This window comes from Plecotus auritus (genome assembly GCF_963455305.1).
Source record: "Plecotus auritus genome assembly, chromosome: X".
Classification (NCBI taxonomy): domain Eukaryota; kingdom Metazoa; phylum Chordata; class Mammalia; order Chiroptera; family Vespertilionidae; genus Plecotus; species Plecotus auritus.
This window is the reverse complement of record NC_137784.1, coordinates 97,712,965-97,726,160: the sequence shown is the minus strand read 5'-3', so window position 1 is coordinate 97,726,160 and position 13,196 is coordinate 97,712,965. Positions and strand designations below refer to the sequence as shown.

General features: G+C 38.6%; 1 protein-coding gene across 1 annotated transcript in view; it reads right to left on the bottom strand.

The window, feature by feature from the left end:
• Nucleotides 1-10,425: 10,425 nt before the first annotated feature.
• The window catches only part of IL13RA1 (interleukin 13 receptor subunit alpha 1), a 76,082-nt gene continuing 73,311 nt past the window's right edge, over nt 10,426-13,196 (bottom strand). The window contains exon 11 of the mRNA XM_080653493.1: nt 10,426-13,009. Coding sequence (XP_080509619.1) covers nt 12,917-13,009 — 93 coding nt within the window. The 3' untranslated portion in view covers nt 10,426-12,916. The remainder of the gene's footprint in view (nt 13,010-13,196) is intronic.

Genomic DNA, 13,196 nt, shown 5'->3' with positions numbered 1-13,196 from the left:
ATATTCCTAGGAGTGGGATTACTGGGTCAAATGGGAGTTCCATTTTCAGTTTTTTGAGAAACTCCATACTGTTTTCCACAGTGGCTGCACCAGTCTGCATTCCAACCAGCAGTGCACGAGGGTTCATTTTTCTCCGCATCCTCGCCAACACTTGTCGTTTGTTGATTTGTTGATGATAGCCATTCTGACAGGTGTGAGATGGTATCGCATTGTCGTTTTGATTTGCATCTCTCGGATAATTAGTGACTTTGAGCATGTTTTCATGTGTCTCTTGGCCTTCATTCTGTCTTCTTTCGAAAAGATTCTATTTAGGTCCTTTGCCCATTTTTTTATTGGATCATTTATCTTCCTTTTATTAAGTTGTATAAGCTGCCTGTAGCTGTTGGAGATTAAACCTTTATCAGTGATAACATTTGCAAATACGTTCTCCCATACAGTGGGATTTCTTGTTGTTTTGTTGATGGTCTCTTTTGCTATTAAAAAGCTTTTTATTTTGATGTAGTCCCATTTGTTTATTTTCTCTTTGGCTTCCATTGCCCTAGGGGCAGTATCAGTGAAGAAGTTCTTTCCGCATATGTCTGAGATTTTGCTGCCTGTGGATTCCTCTAGTATTTTTATGGTTTCCCGTCTTATATTTAAGTCCTGTATCCATTTTGAGTTTATTTTTGTGTATGGTGTAAGTTGGTGATCTAGTTTCATTTTTTTGCATGTATCTATCCAATTTTCCCAACACCATTTATTGAAGAGACTGTCTTGACTCCATTGTATGTTCATGCCTCCTTTGTCAAATATTAATTGTGAATAGTGGTTTGGGTCGATATCTGGATTCTCTATTCTATTCCATTGATCTATATATCTGTTCTTGTGCAAGTACCAGGCTGTTTTGAGGACAGTGGCTTTGTAATACAGCTTGAAATCTGGTATTGAGATCCCTCCTACTTTATTCTTCTTTCTCAGGATTGCTGTGGCTATTTGGGGTCTTTTTTTATTCCAGATGAATTTTTGGAGAGTTCTTTCTAGGTCTGTGAAATATGCCATTGGTATTTTAATGGGGAGTGCATTGAATCTATAGATTGCTTTGGGTAGTATGGACAATTTAATGATGCTGATTCTACCAATCCATGAACATGGTATGTTCTTCCATCTGTTTACATCTTCCTCTATCTCTTTTTTCAGTGTCCTGTAGTTTTCCGCGTATAGGTCTTTTACCTCCTTGGTTAGATTTATTCCTAAGTATCTTAATTTTTTTGGTGCTATGGTAAATGGGATTGCTTTTTTAGTCTCTCTTTCTGTAAGTTCACTACTGGTGCATAGAAATGCCATAGATTTCTTGGCGTTAATTTTGTATCCTGCTACATTGCCAAATTCATTTATTAAGTCTGTTAGTTTTTTGATGGAGTCTTTCGGGTTTTTTATGTACACTATCATGTCATCTGCAAATAAGGACAGCTTTACTTCTTTTCCAATTTGGATGCCTTTTATTTCTTCTTCTTGTCTAATTGCAATGGCTAATAATTCCAGTACTATGTTGAACAGGAGTGGTAAGAGTGGGCATCCCTGTCTTGTTCCTGTTCTTAGGGGAAATGGTTTTAGTTTTTGCCCATTGGGTATGTTAGCTGTGGGTTTATCATATATAGCTTTTATTATGTTGAGGTATGATCCTTCTATTCCCACCTTGTTGAGAGTTTTTATCAAGAAAGGGTGTTGGATTTTGTCAAATGCTTTTTCTGCATCAATTGATATGACTATGTGATTTTTATCTCTCAATTTTTTTATGTGATGTATCACATTTATTGATTTGTGGATATTGTACCATCCTTGCATTCCTGGGATAAACCCTACTTGGTCTTGGTATATGATCTTTCTGATGTACTGCTGGATCTGATTTGCTAGAATTTTGTTGAGGATTTTGGCATCTATGTTCATGAGGGATATTGGCCTGTAATTCTCCTTCATTGTGTTGTCTTTATCTGGTTTTGGTATTAGGGTGATGCTGGCTTCATAGAAGGAGCTTGGAATTGTTACTCTTGATTTTTTTGGAATAGTCTGAGGAGGATAGGTTATAGTTCTTCCTTGAATGTTTGGTAAAACTCTCCTGTGAAGCCGTCTGGCCCCGGGCTATTGTTTGCCGGAAGCTTTTTGATGACTGCTTCAATTTCTTCCATAGTTACTGGCATATTGAGCTGTTTAGATTCTTCCTGATTGAGTTTTGGAAGGTTATATTTTTCTAGGAATATGTCCATTTCCCCCAGGTTGTCCAGTTTGTTGGAATAGAGTTTTTCATAGTATTTTTTAACAATCCTTTGTATTTCGGCAGGATCTGTTGTTATTTCACCTCTTTCATTTCTGATTTTGTTTATTTGGGTCCTCTCTCTTTGCTTCTTGGTGAGCCTGGCTAGAGGTTCATCAATCTTGTTTATCTTTTCAAAGAACCAGCTCTTGGTTTTGTTGATCTTTTGTATTGTTTCTATGGTCTCTATGTCGTTTATCTCCCCTCTGATCTTTATTATTTCCTTCCTTCTGCTTATACTGGGCTTTTCTTGTTGCTCTTTTTCTAACTCTTTGAGTGTTGGGTTAGGTAATTTATTACCATTGTTTCTTGTTTTTTGCAGTAGGCTTGTAGAGCTATGAACTTCCCTCTCAAGACTGCTTTCGCTGTGTCCCATAGATTTTGGATTGTAGTGTTTTCATTGTCATTTGTTGCCATGATGTTTTTTATTTCTTCTTTGATCTCTCTGGTAACCCAGTCATGGTTTAATAGCATGCTGTTTAGCCTCCATGTGTTTGATTTCTTTGGGTTGTTTTTATTGTAGTTGATTTCCAGTTTTATGCCACTGTGGTCTGAGAAGATGCTTGATATGATTTCTATCTTCTTGAATTTGAAGAGACTTTGCCTATGTCCCAACATATGGTCTATCTTTGAAAATGACCCATGTGCACTTGAGAAGAATGTATATTCTGTGGCTTTGGGGTGAAATGTTCTGAAGATGTCAATTAATTCCATCTGGTCTAGTGAGTCATTTAGGATTGATGTTTCTTTGCTGATTTTTTGTTTAGAGGATTTGTCCAATGGTGATAGTGGGGTATTAAAGTCTCCTACTATGATTGTATTGCTGTCAATCTCTGCCTTGATATCCTCCAGGAGTTTTTTTATGTATTTGGGTGCTCCTGTATTGGGTGCATATATGTTTACCAGAGTTATTTCTTCTTGTTGGATTGCTCCCTTTAGTATTATGAAGTGGCCTTCCTTATCTCTTGTTATGTCCTTCACTTTGAGATCTAATTTGTCAGATATAAGTATTGCTACCCCAGCTTTTTTTTCAGTTCCATTTGCCTGGGAAACCTTTTTCCATCCCTTCATCCTCAGTCTGTGTGCGTCTTTTTTTCTGAGGTGGGTTTCTTGTAGGCAGCAGATATATGGGTCATGTTTTCTTATCCAATCCGTTACCCTATGTCTTTTGATTGGGGAATTTAATCCATTTTCATTTAAAGTTATTATTGATAGGTACTTATTTGTCACCATTTTTATTCTTTACCCCTGTGTTCCTTCTTCGCTTCCTATTTCTTTTTTTTCTTTTTTACAGCAGACCCTTTAGCATTTCTTGCATTGCTGGTTTGGTGGTAATAAATTCCCTTAGTCCTTTTTTGTCTGTGAAGCTCCTGATTTCACCTTCAATTTTGATTGATAGCCTTGCTGGGTACAGTATTCTTGGATTCAGACCCTTCCTTTGCATGACTTTGTATATTTCATTCCATTCCCTTCTGGTCTGATGAGTTTCTGTTGAGAAATCAGTTGCTAGTCTGATGGGGGTTCCTTTGTATGTAACTTTCTGTCTCTCTCTGGCCGCTTTTAAGATTCTTACTTTGTCGTTGGTGTTTGCCAGTTTAATTATAATGTGCCTTGGCATTGGTCTTTTGGAGTTCATTTTGCTTGGGACTCCGTGAGCTTCTTGGATTTGTGTGGTGTTTTTTCTTCCCTATATCAGGGAAGTTTTCTGTCATTATTTCTTCAAACAGGTTTTCTATTCCTTGCTCAGCTTCCTTTCCTTCTGGAACCCCTATTATGCGGATGTTGTTTTGTTTTGTGTTGTCCCAAAGTTCCCTTAGGCTCTCCTGCCTTTTAATTTTTTTTTCTAGAAGTTGCTCTACTTGGGTACTTTTTCCCATCTTGTCTTCTAGCTCACTGATGCGGTCCTCTGCTTCTTCTAGTCTACTCTTGATGCTTTCTATTGAGTTCTTTATAGCAGCGATGTCATTTTTCATTTCTTCTTGGTTCTTCTTCATTTCCTCTTGGTTCTTGCTCATATTGTTGAATTTGTCTTTCATTCTCTTCAGCCACCTTATGACCATTTCTCTGAATTCGTTCTCTGGAAGGTTGCTTGCCTCCATTTCGTTTACTTCCTTTTCTGGTGATGCCTGCTTTTCTTTCATATGCGGGCTGTGTCTTTGTCTCCCCATGGTCTCTCTTCTCTGGATGTCTAGTTATGTAGTTCTTTCTCTCCTGCCTTGATTTAAAGGCACAAAATACAGCACTACCAGGTACAACACACAAGGCACTGAACAGAAATGCATTCACGATATTAATAACCTCCAATAAAGGTGACCACCAGAGAAAGGCAAATTAGGGGATAGGAGAGAAAGAAGAAGAGGAAAAAGAAAGAAAGGAAAAAAGAGAAAAAAAAGGAGTGTCATATGAAATTGGGAAAAGGAAAAAAAAAGTAAGAGAGACAAGAAAGAGACTAAGAGAGAAAGGGCAACAAACTATATATATGGGGATAAAACTCCAATAGAACAATCACTAATCCCAGCAAATGCCAGCAACAAGTACGTGGGGATTAATACAAACTACAACACCAACTAATATTGAGTGAGGCATGGGAAAACAGAAGCACAAAACAAACAAAAAAATAAACAAACAAAAGAAGAATAAGCAAAACAATCTCACAAAAAAGCATAAAAATTCGATATAATCAACATTCAAGCAAACAACAACAAAAGGACAGAGAGAAAAACAATTTTTTGGATAGTTAAGACAGCAAAGAGAGAGGTGTGTAAGGACTTGGAGCAGGGGATTGGAGATTAGATATATAAGTAGGGTGAAATTTTAACAAGGGGTAAACAGAAAGAATAGGGGAAATCTAAAGCAGGAAAGTGGTAAGATAAACAGGACACCGAAAAGGGGAAGGTTAGGAAGAATGTGATGGCATAAAGGTAGAGTTGAGATAAAGTAAAACGATGCTAAAGGAAAGATGAAAATAGAATGTAGAACACTAATCCCAAAGTAAAATTAAGAGAAAATAAAATGACACTTAAAAAAATAAAAGATAAAATAGCAGTAGTAATAATACGGATTGAAAATAAAAATGTAATAATTATAAAAGTAAAATCAAGTGAGGAAAAAAGAAAAAAAATTAGTTTCTTGAGTAAAAGATACAAAAAATGAAAATTGAAAAATAAAAAATAAAAATAAAATGTGGAGTAGTGAAGGTCATTCACTTCCTCTGTTGTTCTGTTTGGCACACCTGTCTCTCTCTTTGTTTCTCTCTTGCTGCCTTTTCTCAGTGCAGACAGTATTGCAGTTCCCTGCATTCCACTACTCTTCAGTGTTGTAAGCCAGTCCTGATTTTAAGCAGGCGGTGTGTCCTAATTTCTCGTATTCCTTTATTTTTGATTACACAAGAGTCAATTTGTGATTCAGCCCCTGGGTGGCAGTGTTTCTGGATTGACTTCCGGGTCTATCTATGGCCTCTCTAGTCAGTGTTAGAGCCTTCTTTCCCTGTGGCACTCACTACCGGTTTGTGGGAGTGGGCTGCCTCAGAGCTGGCTCTCCGATGGTCACTCCCCGCTCCGATCCCCAGGTTCCAGAAAAACAACTTTCCCCTGCAGTCTCCCAGGGTGTCCCCAACTGGGTGATCCTATGTATTGGGCTTAGTAACCAGAAGTAAGAATTTCAAGAGGAAAAAGCCCAAGTGTGCGAACAATAGGTCTGCGCGTAAGTCTAAGCAGCCGCACACCTTTGAAATTCTTAGGCTGTCCCTGCACGTCAGATCAAAATGGGTTGCTTTTTAGATAGCCCTTCTGTTAGCAGCTCTGAGGACCCCCTTCCACATTTATGGATCATGCCAGCCCCACAGCCACGGATTTTTCTAGGCTCAGACTTCCCTGGTCCTCCAGCTCCCACAAAACGCGCGTTCCTCTCTCCCGCCGGGACCAGAGACCTCACCTTATACCAGGGGAAATCTGACCTTTCCGTGGTGGGGTGTAGAGCTCCTCTGAATCCGCGTGTTTGTGCCAATTGGGGACCGGTGTTCTGGGGCTCGCAGCTGTTCCATGGGTGCCGCAGTTGTGGATTTTCAGGCTTCTGATAAGCTCCACTTTCCCATTCAAGATGGCGCAGATTCCGCGGCCAAGCCCGCAGCTCCGGGAGGGGACCCAGCTGCAGTGGGGGCTGTCAGGTCAGGGGAACCCCCCACCTTCTTCTGGAGTTTAGCTGTCCCTTAACTTGCCAACAAACACTCCTCGTGCGACCCTCAGCTGTTCTTTCTTTCTACTCCGGGACAAGGCTCAGAACACGTCTATCTATTCCGCCGCCATTTTTCCTCCCTCTGGGTCATGTTTTCTTATCCACTCACTTGATGTCTTTTGATTGGAGCATTTAATCCATTTACATTTAATGTTATTATTGATAGGTATTTGTTTGTAGCCATTTCTGTACTTTATGCCTGTGTTCCTTTCTCCCTTTATATTTCTTCTTTTTACAGCATTCCCTTTAGCATTTCTTGATTGCTGGCTTGGTAGTGATAAACTCCCTTAGCCTTTTTTTTTTTTTTTTTTTTTTTGTCTGCAAATCTCCTGATTTCCGCTTCAATTTTGATTGATAGTCTTGCTGGATAGAGTATTCTTGGATTCAGTCCTTTGCTTTGCATCACTTTGTATATCTCCTTCCATTTCCTTGTAGCTTGATGTGTTTCTGTTGAGAAATCATTTGATAGTCTGATGGGGGATCCTTTGTAGGTAACTCTTTGTCTCTCTCTTGCCGCCTTTAAGATTCTCTTTATTGTTAACATTTGCCATTGTAATTTTGACGTGTCTTGGTGTGGGTCTTTTGGGATTCATCTTGCTTGGGACTCTTTGTACTTGTGTGACTTTTTTCTGTCATTATTTCTTCAAATAGATTTTCTAATCCTTGCTCCTCTTCTTGTCCTTCTGGCAGCCCTATTATATGTATGTTACTTCATTTCATGTTGTCCCAAAGCTCCCTTAGGCTCTCCTCCTGTTTTTTAATTTTTTTCTCCAGTTGCTATTCAGATTGAGCTTGTTTCTCTACCTTATCTTCTAACTCACTAATTCGGTCCTCCTGCAGGGTCCCGGTTTGGGTCTGAGACCAGACGGGGTGGTGCTGAGGCCAGGATCCTAGTCTCAAGCAGCTCTGCTTTTCAAGATGGCATGGTCTCTGTGCCCGCGCTGGCTGCCCCCGGAATGTCTGCAGTGGCAGCGGGGCTCCACAGTGTAAGACAGCTCGGTTTGCCAGCCCCTTGGAAGACCTGCAGGATCTAACTCTCCCTAGCTCATACACACACACACCACACAGGTCCACACACTCCTCTATCGCTCCCTCACTCCCTCACACTCTCTCCCTCCCCACCTTCCTGCCAGTCGCCATCTTCAGAATCACCAATGAGTCTTTTCAATACTTTGAATCTCTCATCCTCTTCTGCTTCCAGTCAGAGAAATTTCTCTGCTTTTATGAGTTCAAGTGATTAAATTGGGTTCACCCAAATAATCCAGGATAATCTCTCCATTTCAAGGTCTGCAATCTTAATCACATCTGTAAAGTCCCATATGACCTACCTCCTGGTTCATAGGTCAACTCTCAACCCCGGAGCTATGCTGGTCAGGCAGGATTGCTGTTTTTCTATAAGCCTGTGGTAATCTGACTTTTTAAATTATGTATGTTTTGTTTTGATCAAATAAAAACCAGTAAATTCAATGACCAAATTTACAAGTATTAAAATCAAATGGACTGTATTTTAGGTAATGTATCAAATTTAGTCATTATACAAGCAATCTATATTATACAAAAGCAATTTTTGTGTTTCTAGGCAAAACGACCTAAGATCCACAAAGCTTGTTAAGAAATATTTGTTAGGCACAACCATGGCTGGGTTCTTGTGGAAATTCTGATTTGGATGGACCACAGCACTCATCCAATGTATCAGTTACCTTTATCAAAAGACCTACTCTGCTTATTTTTGGCAGTTTACTGCTAATAGCTAGCTCTTTCATGCAGCAAGAGTAGGAGATGACTATGTATGTATTTTCTTGATATGTAAAACAGAAGTCACCTTAGTTTCTGCTGGATGTCAAAATAGAGCTAATCTAGTCCAACCTCATTTTTGACAGATGCCCCCGAGAGAGGAAGGGACATGCCCATTGTACAGCAAAGATCCTCACTTCTAAATGAGCTCCACAACTTATGGCCTCTGCATTTTATAGGTGGGAAAGCAGATGCAGACAGGAAGAAATACCTGTCCAAGGTCATTTGGAACTCCTAAATTCTAATCTAGATTTCCCCTGAACAAAGTAGCCCCCTCCTGACTAACCCACCCTATATTAAGCTGAATCTTATTCACTAAGTTCCTAGTACCTAACACATTGCCTGGCTCATAGAAGAATGAATGCACAAATTAATCATTTTTTATTAAGAGGGTTTTGTTTTTATTTGCCTATTTTTAAAAATATATATTTTTATTGATTTCAGAGAGAAAGGGAAGAGAGAAAAAGAAATATCAATGATGAGAGATAGGGCCGTATTATACAAGCTCAAAATCTGGGTTGACATTTTCCAATTCCATTTCAATCAGTTACTAGCTGTGTGATCTTGCACTCATACATCAATCAGTTTATGTCTGCTTCTTCATCTATAAAATGAAGATAATAATGCAATCTATCTCATGGGACTCACATGAAGATTTAGTAAAATACATGTAAGTTGGCACACAGCAGCCACTCAATAACTATTTTATCTTGTTATATAATGGTTTACCCAATAAATGTAGTAAACTAGGAGTGTAATATGTTCCTATTGCTATTGCTAGTAAATGAAAAAAGTGGCCATTAGGAAAGGGTCCAAAGAACCTTCAGGAAGAAATCATCTTGGGGATTGATATCAAAAATAGCTAGCACATCCAAATGTCAGTAAAACTCCTTCCTTGAAGTAAAATCATGCCAAGGTTTAGCTACAGTATTTAAAAAAAATAGTTGTTGCTGATATAATCATTAGGGTTTAAAAGGAAAGAGACTGCCCTGGCTGGTTTGGATCAGTGGATAGAGTGTCAGCCTGCAGACTGAAAGGTCCCAGGTTTGATTCTGGTCAGGGGCATGTGCCTTGGTTGCGGGCACATCCCCAGTAGGGGATTTGCAGGAGGCAGCTGATCATTGTTTCTCCCTCATCGATGTTTCTAACTCTCTATCCCTCTCCCTTCCTCTCTGTAAAAAATCAATAAAATATATTTTAAATAAATAAATAAATAAATAAATAAATAAATAAATAAATAAAAGAGACTCTGGAAATCAATGTGCTTAGCTCATGTTGGCTCCTCTCCCCCTGAGATAAGGTGACTGTGTTTGTGCCTAGAGGAATTTGTTTCCATAGATCTCATACATACAAGGATCTTTAGTTCAATGTTTTCTATCATAGTACTCCATGTTTTGGTATACTAAGAATTAAAAGGAGGTTTGCTGTTAAAAACAAAGCTACACCAATCTGGAGCTAGATTTCCAGAATCTTCTTGGAGCATCCTAGATAACAGAATTAACCTGACCAAGATCAGTATCCCCTACACACATCCTTGGGTTGGGGTTCTATGGAAATTCAGTGTAATTAACACATGTGGTCTGGCTCAAGACCCACCCCTAGAGCTCAACACAAATGAGAAAAAAATCCTCTGTAACATTCAAACTATTTTCCTGTATTTATAGAAAACATGAAACTACATCACCATATCTTAAGAACACAGCTATTGAGAACTGATTTTCTTAGTCTCAAATCTAATCTGCTAATGTGATTAATTTGTAACTAGGGGGTCCCCCCTTCATGTGTACCATGACAGCTTCCTTAAGTATATTGGAAGCTTAATATTAGAAAGGACCAGTTTCCCATTTCCCTTAATTATCACAACCACCATTTATCAAATACTTACGTCCCTTTAGGTACTGCTTGCAAAGGCTGTACTAATATTAAACTAAGTGCATGGCTTTATCAGAAAACACAGCCATAATGAGAACAGTAGGAAGCTTATGATAAATGATTGCAAGATAAAATAGCTGAGAAATTTTCACATTTATTCATTTAACTCCATTTTTTTCTGCCACCCACTATTCATAATACTTTCCCCAAAATAATACCAAAGGAAAACATTTGAGTGACATATAAAAAGACAATATTTATTTTATTCAAACTTTCCTATAAGAAGTTAAACACAATGACCCCTAGTTGAAGGCATTACAAAAAATGTTAACATTGTTTCACATATCCCTTTAGTGCCCAGATGAAGAAAACACTTACCTGAATGAAAGAATAAGAATGTTCATTCTTACAGTAGGTTTACTTAGGTATGCGGGGGGGAAAAAAATCCATATAGTTCAGACATAAAACAGTAATGAACCTACTAGTTTCCTACAGGTGATGAGAATCCCACTGATGTACAGGATGGGGCAAAAGTACATTTACAGTTGTGAGTACACAAAACACAGTTTATTTTTGTATTATTATAATATTATTTTTCATATGAACAGCTGTAAACCTACTTTTGCCCCACCCTGTATTAAATTCTCCAAGAGCTCCCAAGACCTGGGGATCACTCTTCAACAATTAAAAAACAGCCATAGCTAGCTAATCCCATAACTCACTGTCCCCTTTTCCCTCAACTATTTTACTACCCCAAAAATACTATTTTGCTGCTAAAAAAGGAGAATGAAAACAAAATACAATTTCCCCACTCCCAGGATGCATGACTCTCAGTATCAATAGCTCCTTGGGTAATAAGAATATCAAAGCACACCCTCACCGCATTGCCATCTAAATAGAGTAAGAGGAAAAATGGCTTTGGGTGAGGCATTTCAGTGTTCTGCTTCCCAGAATTATAAAAGACCTGGCTAGGAAATAATCTAATTTCTACAAAGGAAAACCAAGTTGTTGGTTGTTTTTTTTGTTTTTTTAGAAAACAGTAGAACAAAGTGGAACATCCATGCCTGTCTTCCAGGCTCAATCTGACCTCAAAAATAAAAGTGCAGGGAGGCAACAGCTTGGCATCTACCCTTGCTCTGAACCCCAATTTCCTCAGAAAAGCTGGGGACACAGTGCTCCTCGTCTGCAGTGCAAGCAGGTTGCTACTTTTCCCCAAACCTGTGAAGAGCGGGGATCTCTGATCTCCCTTCCCCTAACAGCAGGAATTACAAGTAGCACCATCTGGTTAATACAAATGGATGAATGTTTGGAGAACTGGTGATACAAATTTCTCAAATTCCTACTAGTAATCTAACTCTACCTTTGTAAGCAGAGAAACACTAGGAGGGCAATATCATTTCCATACTTTAAATTTGGAGGAAGTAGGGGTAGGGGGACTATATGTTGTGGGGATGGGTGAGAATGGAACTCTAGCATATGCAAAAAATGCATACAAACATTGGAGCCTTGGATGCTGGCTAGTTATATAAGACATAAAACCTAATAACTATTTGTGACAATAAGGGAAAAGAGGGAAACACAACTATTCTTTTTATCAAGCAAATAGCAAAGTTCTAAGTGAAGATAATATCTCCTTTCTGTTTAGAAACTATGTAGAGAAACAGTAAAAATGCTGAAAACCTTCAAATAAATGCAAACCCACACAGAACTTACAAAAATATGCAAGAACTTGTCATTGTTTCTCAGTCAACTCACACTTTACCTGAGATACAAATCACTCCCTGCTCCTCTAGGTATTCTGAGCAGATTTATATTCTAATATCCATTGAAAGGTGAAAGACTACAATGAGGGAAAATACAAAAGGGGAAATCAGGTGTGGGAACTGGGGAATTAAAAGGTCTGAAAAATGACTGGTAGAGAAAAAGAAAATGGTAAGAACTGAGGAGTGGCAACCAGATTTTCAACCCTTAGACAGAGATGCCTCACACCTGGGAGCCTAGCACAATCTGGACACATAGTAAATACTTGATTTGAGTAGCAGAGGTGAAGAAAAAACAGTATATCATTGGAGAATGCAGTGGTTCAAATACTAATACCCAGTAAGTCTTTCTGTCTCTGCTGCCCTTAAAAGCCTGCAATGGCTTTGAAAGGTATTGGTAAAAGAAGCTGACACTGCTTTTTCTGTAGTTGTCATCATCGTGGCCAACACTAATGCCTGGGCCTTTCAAAGTAGAGAAAAATGCTGCTGAAGGGATGATGATTCCGGATAGCCACAAACATTACTTAATGGGATCCCAAACAACAGATACTTTTTTCAATTTTGTTTGCTAAATGGTCTCTGTGACTCAAGTTTGGCATTAGCATTTGCACCCAAAAATGAGTACCCCCACAAATAAAATTTGTTGGTATTGTTTGACAAAACGAATACAAAACAGGCATAGATCCCTCAGAAAGTTGTCTCAACTCTTGATAAGATTAACTCTATTGGCATCATCGCTTTTTGCTTTGTCCTCTAGTTTGAAAACTTCACAAAGATGCCTGCTTTTACAATTCAACGAGAACAATCCCCCTCTCTTTTCCAAAGGGCCCATTATTTTTAGTTTTTCGGTGCATGACTCAACATAAAAGCCTATGGCTCTTATGAGCTGCCTGTTTTTAAATGGTCCAGTAGTTTCAGTTTCCATTTAACAAGTTCTCAGATTGAATGTTAAAATAAATGATCCCCATCACTGAGAGGTTCTCTTCAGGTTTTCTATCAGCACGACAGAATCGGTTTCTTCTTTGATTTGCTTCTCATAGATGTCATACTTATTCCAGTGCTGGAAGAAAGGAAAAAACACAGACACGATGACTTTTCTAAATAATGTTCTTTCCCTGAGTACTCATAGCCAATGCTTATTTTTAGCTTTACGTGCATGGAACCATGAGTGTGTGTTTCCTGTTATGTGTTGTTTTTTCTTTTTTGACCTAAGAATCTTCATCTATTTGAGCAATTAATGAAACAAA